The 8563-nt window shown below is 37.1% G+C and overlaps 1 protein-coding gene across 1 annotated transcript in view; it reads left to right on the top strand.

The window, feature by feature from the left end:
• Nucleotides 1-2397: 2397 nt before the first annotated feature.
• Nucleotides 2398-8563, top strand: part of LOC122649614 (probable histone H2A variant 3) — a 30663-nt gene continuing 24497 nt past the window's right edge. The window contains exon 1 of the mRNA XM_043842841.1: nucleotides 2398-2575. Coding sequence (XP_043698776.1) covers nucleotides 2468-2575 — 108 coding nt within the window. The 5' untranslated portion in view covers nucleotides 2398-2467. The remainder of the gene's footprint in view (nucleotides 2576-8563) is intronic.

The raw sequence follows: 8563 nt of genomic DNA, 5'->3' as shown, positions 1-8563 counted from the left end.
TCAGAAGGTATTGTTTGTATTTAGGGTTGACACTTTATTATCAATAATACTATCATTTTTCTATCCCTCTCTTCGTATTGGCATTGCAATCTTTGCTTTTTTAAAAATCCTTTGAGTACCAAGGCACTGGTAGAATCCTTCTTCACCTGAAGCAAAATCTTTGATAGTTTCCTCAGCCAACAACGGTCTTGAGATCGAAGAAATTTGGGGAATCAGACTTGGAACACTATCTCTGGTGTTTTGATTATTCTTAAAATGATGGTTTCTATAGGATTAGTGATGGATGTAGGACTAATATTTGGACTGATCTATGGCTCGGAATGTGCCTAACTTTTATTTGCCTTGTCAAGCATCTAGAGTAACTGGTTTTACAACTGTTAATGAACTTATAAAGTCATAGAGCATGAAATCTTTGTCTTATCTTTGGTTTGTTCTCAACTCCTATTACTAATAAAACCATTAATGTTCTTCTCCCTTCTTCCTCTTGTAATGATCAATGGTTTTGCCCTTTTAATAAAGTTGATGTGAATTTTACTAACTATATTGCCACTTTTTTAATTAAAAAATCTCAGATACTCTATGATTCAAAAAATCAGTCATCTTTTTTCGTCGGGGGTCGAAATTTATTTGGAATTTGCATGTTCATTCGAAATTCAAGGTTTTTCTTTGGAAAGTTAATAATCATGGTGACAAAGTAGTTAAAGATTGATGATTTGTGTGTGTTTTGCAAGGAAAAACCAGAAACTCTTTGCATACTGGAAGGTTCTCTATTACCTCTGTTTTGTATATGTTTCTATCTTTCTTGAATGATCCCTATCTCTCTCTCACCCTGATTTATAATGGTTAATTATTTAGTGTGATTGCTATTTCACTATAATTAATCTTTCCCTATCTTTGGATACTTTGTAATTTACAAAAAGAGAAATTGATTGTAAACAAATACCTTTGATTATACTTCTTCCTAACTTTCTATGGTAGCATTTTTTCTCTACACCTTTAACTCCCCAACCTCACCTCTCATTGGTGAAGTAGGAGAGTCAATTCCAAGACCTTCTGGGATGCTTGCAAGCTACTAACAGAGGTACCACCAACTATGCTTGTAGTTATATTCAACAGTAATTTTTTCACATGTTAGAAATTTTGAAAATGAGATACAATTTAGGGGAAGAGATTTATGCACTGGGACAAAAAGTTCCATTAACGATTCGTAAATAGGGGTGATTTTGGTATTTGGATCGAGCTTTTGTCCCCATCCAGAAGGCTTTGTGCGGGACGGTGCGCCATGCATGGTCGTGTTTTGCCTACAATTTATTTATTATTGACATGTTTGGCATCCTTCTTAGTGCGTTGTACCCAAAAAAAAAAGAAAAAAAAGAGAGAGAGGTAAATGGAGCTGACTTAAAACCCTATAAGGTTGTTGCAAACCTAAAACCTAAACCTAATCCCATGGAAGCTAAAAACTCAAAATCTTAAATACAATGATCCTACTATTAAAGGTCACTGAAGAATCAAAATGAGCCGGTGGATAGTTCTCATAGTTGGAGCTTCAGAGGAGAGAGACCATCAAAGTTATAGAGACTACCAAAGCTAGAAAGGGTAGAGAAATCATCCGAAAGACACCCAAAGAAGGAGAAGATAGAACGAAAGGGAGTAGGGAAGAAGGGACTATAGCTGGTGTATTGTCCATTAAAAAATTCTCTTCAATTATTCTTTTTGGAATTAATAAGTTCCTTACTCGAGTAAGTTGATCATAGAGTACTCTCTCCTGGTGGTCTAACAGATCATAAAAGATTTGACTATTTTTAGACCATTTTCTCCCAATAGTCTAACTGATCTACAAAATTTCCCATTGCATTTGAGAGCCTTAGTGGAAAATTAAGAATAGCCACTTTAGAATCTAATAACTATCTTGTAAAGCTAACTCTCTTATGACTTATCCCAAAATTCTCAATTGTAATTTTATTTAAAAAAAAAAAAAATCAATCCTTTTGGCGGGAAAATGCCTATCATCACAAGGTTTGGTCATTTCATTATAAAATGCGTTAACAAATAACAATGGTAGTTAAAAGTCACTTCTTCCATGGGCTAAGTTGTAAATGCACCAGGAACTTAGTGTCATTAGAATGTCTAACAAAACTATCCCTTGCAGATGCTTTTTCCCGCGTACGGATTGGCTGTTTCCTTAGACAAAATTGCCCCTCATGGAAATGGTGAATCGAAACGTCATAGAGTCATAGACTCCTCAGGAATAGGTGAAGTTTCATAATTTAGTAAACGAATATGTCCTTTCCCGTCCTTTCACTGCATCGAAACTGTATAAAACTAAACTTTCGCCATTGTTTTCGATTTACGACTCCACACTCTTCCTCCCGCTCCCAGCTCTTTTGTTTGTCTCTCTCTCTCTCTCTATCTGCGACTGCTATTGGATCGTGAATCGTCATCAATAGCTCTAATTTTCGAGGTAAAGATGTCTGGGAAAGGCGCTAAAGGTTTGATAATGGGGAAATCGCCTGCCCTGAGCAAGGATAAAGATAAGAAGAAATCCGTCTCTCGTTCTTCTCGAGCTGGCCTTCAGGTTCTTTCTCTATCTCTTTGGCTGCTGCTTTTTATTTTGTCTATCGGTTTAGTTATCTTCTTTTTGTTTGTGGGTTTTGTTGTCGGTTGAGATCGAGAAAGGGCCTCTGATTTATTTATTTCTCTTTTTTTTTTTCCTTTCCATTCACTTAAAATTTTTTGCGGCTTTTCCAAGATTGATGATACTGTGGCATATTAATTCAGAATTTAGGGAATTCAGTATCTATGATTGTGTGCTTTAAGCAAAACACCAGCGGAGAAAGATAGTGTGATAAAATGGTTCTTTATGAAGCATGGAAAGTTGTCAAAATGTTGAAACAGAAAAAATCTAGAATGTGGGTTGTAAGAACTGAACCTGTTAATGATCTAAAGCTTCATGTTCTTTTAGATAATTAGATTTTCTTGGGAGGAATTGTTGCTTGATCTTTTCGCTTACGGTTCTTCCTCAACTATCTTAATGTTTAGAATTTTATTACCTCAAGTTCTAGATTATTCCCAGATGCTAGGGAATTAATTGCCATCAATGTGGGATCTGTTGAGACGAATGCACAAACACGAGGAAAAAGCCAAGCAAACAGTCACACATGAACATGGAGAATTTGATGTAATTTGGCATGGATGCCTAAATCCATGAGAGAACCCGAAAAAAAAAAAACACTGTATACCACTCTCCACCACATTATATGAAATTTTTTGTTTGTATCTAAAATTTTCCTCAAACAACAACAACAATAAACTTAGCCTTATCCCAACTAAATGGGGTCGGCTACATGGATCCTTGTAAAACAAAGTAGGGAAAAAGCTGAATGAAAATAGGAGGAATGAAGAAATGCAAAAAATAAAGAAATGGGAAATGAGAAGTGAGAAATGAGAAATGAAAGTAAGAAAGAGGAAAGAGGCACAGCCCAGGAAGTCAGGAAAATCTCAGCTAGATGGGGTCGACTACATGGATCCTTGACCTCCAATAAGCTCTATTCGAGGTCGTATTTGGAACAAGACCCAAACTACGCATTCATTCCTTACAACCTCTCCGATGGTCATTTTAGGCATGCTCCTAGCTCTTTTAGCTCCTTCAATCTGGATCCGATCACTCCTCCTTACTGGGGCGTCCCTAGGCCTCCATTGAAAATGGCCATTCTAAAGTTTTCCTCACATAGACAATATATAGGTAACTTAGAAACCTAATTCCCATATAATTACAATTTTACCCCTGTACATGTAACAACCCAGATCCCAACCTAACCATATACTAGCTAAATAATAATTGTGTAAGCCACTATATAATACAAGACACAAAACCCATCAAATCTCCACCTTAACTTGGATTGTACAATGCATTTTGAAGAAGAATGATGTTGATGTCAATTCTACAATCTCCCTTGTTGTGTTTGCCTATCCACCACACACCCAAACCAACATGGTCTACACCCCCGCCCGGGGTGCCCTGCACAACTCACTGTTGTATGATGTGATCTGATTCCTCCTCTCCTACTGCTGTAATACGATCGAAGGGATCATTTTCACTCACAAGATCCAAAGCGAAAGAGACTCACTTCTTTCCAGATTTAGATTTGTTTGTTGCCCGAACTGTCTGCATTCTTTGTCGTCCATTTGTACCTCTTGCCCAAGTTTCAATTGTAGCTTTTACTATTTCAACACTTCATACAATTTTGTACAAATTCTCAACCATTTGTCTTTGTATCGCCATCATGTCCCTTCATGAAACCTTGAGAACTCTACCTTCGGATGAGGTTTGAAATCTCTAAAATCCATTGTCCCTAGTGAAATCAAATTTTTCTTTAGAACTGGTACATGTCTAACTATAGTGGTCAAGGCGGCAAGGCGACCTAAGGCGGTGGAGGGGTGCCTAAGCGCTTAGGTGACAAGGCACTTGCCTAGGCATTGCCTAGGTGTCCAAATATTATTTTTATGTCCCCTATTTTCTAACATTATTTAGTATGCTACAATATGTACCTTATATCATCAAAAATCAACATTAAGCCACATCAAGTCATAAAAAATTCAATATTAAGCAACATCAAGTCTTAAAAAATCAACATTAAGTCACATCAAGTAATCAAAAATCAATATTAAGCCACATAAAGTCATCAAAAATCAACATAGAACTAGAAGACATCAGAACTGAAGAAGCAAGCTATTGGAAGTTTGAAACAATCAAAACATACATTTGATTTATACTGTTCTTAGAAAATATGATCTTATCAATAAGTAAATAAATTGCTCTCGATTTACAGAAATGTTCTTATTCTCTAAGAAGTTTGACTGATCAAATGATTTTATTTTTACATGAGACTTTTGTATTAGGTAGAACACAAAACCAGCTTTTCGACAAATCCAAGATTGCTTAAATATGATTTATATTGAAGTAGTTATGTTCCGGTCAAACCTTATTTGGTATGCGCGAATGCTGTCAAAATTGCTTTGAATGAATTTTTTTTTTTTTAGATATCAAAACAAATGAATATTTTACAACATTTTGGGTTTTTAGCAATGTTTTACCATATTAAGATTTATAGAATTTTTGGATTTGAGAAAAACCCCAGCATTAGAAAGTTGAAAATTTCACCTACCGCCATCCAGTTTTTGTTCTTGAACCGCGCGCGGGGTGGGGTTTGATTTTTTATCCTTTTGGAATTTGATTTTTCAACTGTTTTTATTGGATTCAAATAGGGGGTATTTAAAAACATTTACTTAAATGATGTTTGGCATAAATAAGTGCCAGAACCTGGTTCGATACCAATTAAACCAATCAAGGCGCCCTACAATAAGGCGACAGCTGTCTAGACACCTAGAAATCTGCCTGGACACCTAGGCGGCGCCTTGACAACTATGTATCTAACCCCAGTCAAAGTTTGCAAAATCCCATCAATCATGCGATTCCATACAGTCCTAGTCCTGACCATCTTGTTTTTCAATAGTATTTATTAGTTTGACCGTACCATTATCACATGCATGATATGTAGCAAATTGATCCTTGACTAAACACATATGAAATGAACAACCAAAATCTAAAATCTAATTTGAAATTTCCGTACTTGATGAAGTAGCGAGAAAAACGTTTTCATCACTCCAAAACCCTTTCACAATAGTAGCATTGGATGATTTACCTTCATTTACCTGTTTGTCCTCCTTTTTATTCTCCTTACTCTTTGCATAATTCATTTTAAATGATCTTCCTTGTCATAATAATAACAAGTTTTTTTGTTACATTTTGACTTGGAGCGACCTTTATTCTTGCCGGATTCCTTTTGTTTTTCGTTTGACCTGCATCTACCTTAACTACCACTTGTAATCAAGACATTACCCTCCTCTGACGTACCCCTCACTGCTATTTTTCTGCCATGTCTCAGTCATCAGCAAAACAACAATTATTTCGTCGAGTTTTAGAGTATCCTTACCGAACAACAGTGTATTCACAATGTGATTTAATGAAGGTTGTCCTCTTCGATCTTAACATATAGTATGGACAACTTCGTCAGTATCTTGTTGATCTCATCCAATTGTACCTCAAGTTTCGCTCCCTCTGACCACCAAAGAGCATTCAATTGTTTTTTAAATCTTTAAAACAATTGGTTTGTCAATGACCTGGACTTATATATGCTTTCTAGCTTAGCCCAGTCATCATCCAGTTTTGCCAACCCAATGACCTCGTGAAGAGTGTTGATGGGATTCCTAATCACCTAATATAAGTGACTAGGAAAACCAAAATAAACAGAATCGCAAGCCAAAAATAAATACCAGAATAAAAAAAATTCGGGTTTTTTACAATTACCATCCCAAAAACTTTACTATTTACTATTACCCCCCCCAAAAAAAAAACTTTCAAACAACTGTTATCCCCCCATGTTGCAAACTAATTACTAAATGGACCCCACTGTTACAGACCCGTAACGGTGGGGGTTAGTAGTGATACAAAACTGTTGTCACGGATTTTTAGGACGAAAATACCCTTGATCAAAAGTGAAATAAACCTGTGGATTTTATCCCTTCCGGCAACGGTTGCAGGCTTGCAGCGGCGAGTTTGACGAGTCTCCACTCTCCATCTAAAGGTATTGGATTGCAGCATGTCTTCTCCCTTCTCAGTTGATTGGAAGGCTCATTCACAGACTTGTGGTACAAAGGAGTACAAATGTGATTGTGGAACCATCTTCTCCAGGTTTGCTATTTTTTCCTTTTCTGGATCGATCCATTAACTTGGGTTTTTTTATGATTCTTATTGAATGGGTAGTTCAGATTTTTATAGTAACAAAGCTTGATCAAAGAGGGTATCTCATGTTCATATTAACATTAATGGAGATCTGTGAAATGGCCGACAAAGTAATGAATCTCTTTTACATCCTTTTTGATTTTTTTTTTCTTCTACTTCGTTGAAGACCTACTGTACGTACTACACAACCCACAGTCCGCATGTAGATATTCCTCTGCTCCCACACTTCTAAAGGGAAGGAGAAATGAACAAGCCATGATAGAATAGAAGAGCAAACCTGATTATCGATTCTCAAAGTTCCAGGTTGCAGATCTCGTGATTCTCGTCTGCAATTACTACGTTACTTCCGAAATAAAACAGATCTGCTTGTGAAGATCGATCATCAAGGGTTTACACCAGATCTAAACCTTCAATCCTCTACCATATTTGAAGTTTTATTTAGAACAATAGGGCATTGCGAGTCACGGTGACTGAAAATTAAGTTTGGGATTTGGGAGTTGGGAGAATGGAGTCACGGGGACTGAAAATCAGGTTTGGGATTTGGGCGTTGGGAGAGTGGAGAAGAAGAGTCACGGAGAATGGAGAAAATCATGTGAAAAGGTTTCATTGAAACCCTATTTAGCCATATATGCCCTTTTTACCCATTATTTATTATTTATTATTTATTTATTACCTGTGGATTTGATCCCTTCCGGCAACGGATGTAGGCTTGCAGCGGCGAGTCTTACGAGTCTCCACTCTCCAACAGATGCAGGCTTGCAAAGGCATTTAGGGTTCGAGCTTGGTTTGGGAGAAGAGGAGGGCTGAGACGAAGTACTTCTTCTTCCTCCGGTTTGCTGCAACAGGTGAGGTGGAGAGGATGAAGTGAAGAGGGCTGAGACGAAGCTGAAAATCAAAGGGTTTATTTCACTTTTGACCAAGGGTATTTTTGTCTTAAAAAATCCGTGACAACGGTTTTGTATCACTACTAACCCCCACCGTTATGGGTCTTTAACGGTGGGGTCCATTTAGTAATTAGTTTGCAACATGGGGGGGGGTAACAGTTGTTTGAAAGTTTTGGGGGGGGGGTAATAGTAAATAGTAAAATTTTTGGGGTGGTAATTGTAAAAAACCCAAAAAATTCTGTAACTCACAGTAGAACAACCTGATTAGGACAAGACACTGGTCGAGTTTACCTATTGGTGAGGTGAACAAATCCTCAAAACCTGATCAAAGATTCAAAATCCGACGGTTAGATACGAAGGTATAGGACTGATACCAGAATTATAAAGTAAGTTAAACCTCAGAAAACTAAAGGCAAACAGAGGCTAGTAATATTGTCAATAACAGTACTTAAAATCCTAAAAGAAATCCTGCCAAAACCAGATTAGAAAGTGAGGAAAATAGAAATTTCTAATTTGGTAAGGTGGCTAGAAACAACTGTTGATCTATGGACCTGTAGCACCATGTGCATGTCAGTTGACTTGAAGACTTTGATTCAAAACAGCTATCAGAATGCTCAGATTTGAATTGATAAAAGATGGAGATGAGAAACTGCCAGCAGTAAGGTAAGGCTTGGACAGGTTCAGAAAAGAGTTATAGGGATCATGGGATTAAGTGGCAGAAGAAAGAAAGAAAAGGGATATGTTGGTCTCCCACCAACTAGGTCTAGAAGATGGCCTCTCACTAATCTCCACTTTAGAATCTCACCAAGGTTTGCTGTCTCTCACAGCATAAGTACCTCTCACTCTCGCACACATGCACAAAGCACACATAGGTTGA

The sequence above is a fragment of the Telopea speciosissima genome, chromosome 2, assembly GCF_018873765.1.
Source record: "Telopea speciosissima isolate NSW1024214 ecotype Mountain lineage chromosome 2, Tspe_v1, whole genome shotgun sequence".
In the NCBI taxonomy this organism is placed as follows: Eukaryota; Viridiplantae; Streptophyta; class Magnoliopsida; order Proteales; family Proteaceae; genus Telopea; species Telopea speciosissima.
This window is presented reverse-complemented; position numbering and strand designations above follow the sequence as displayed.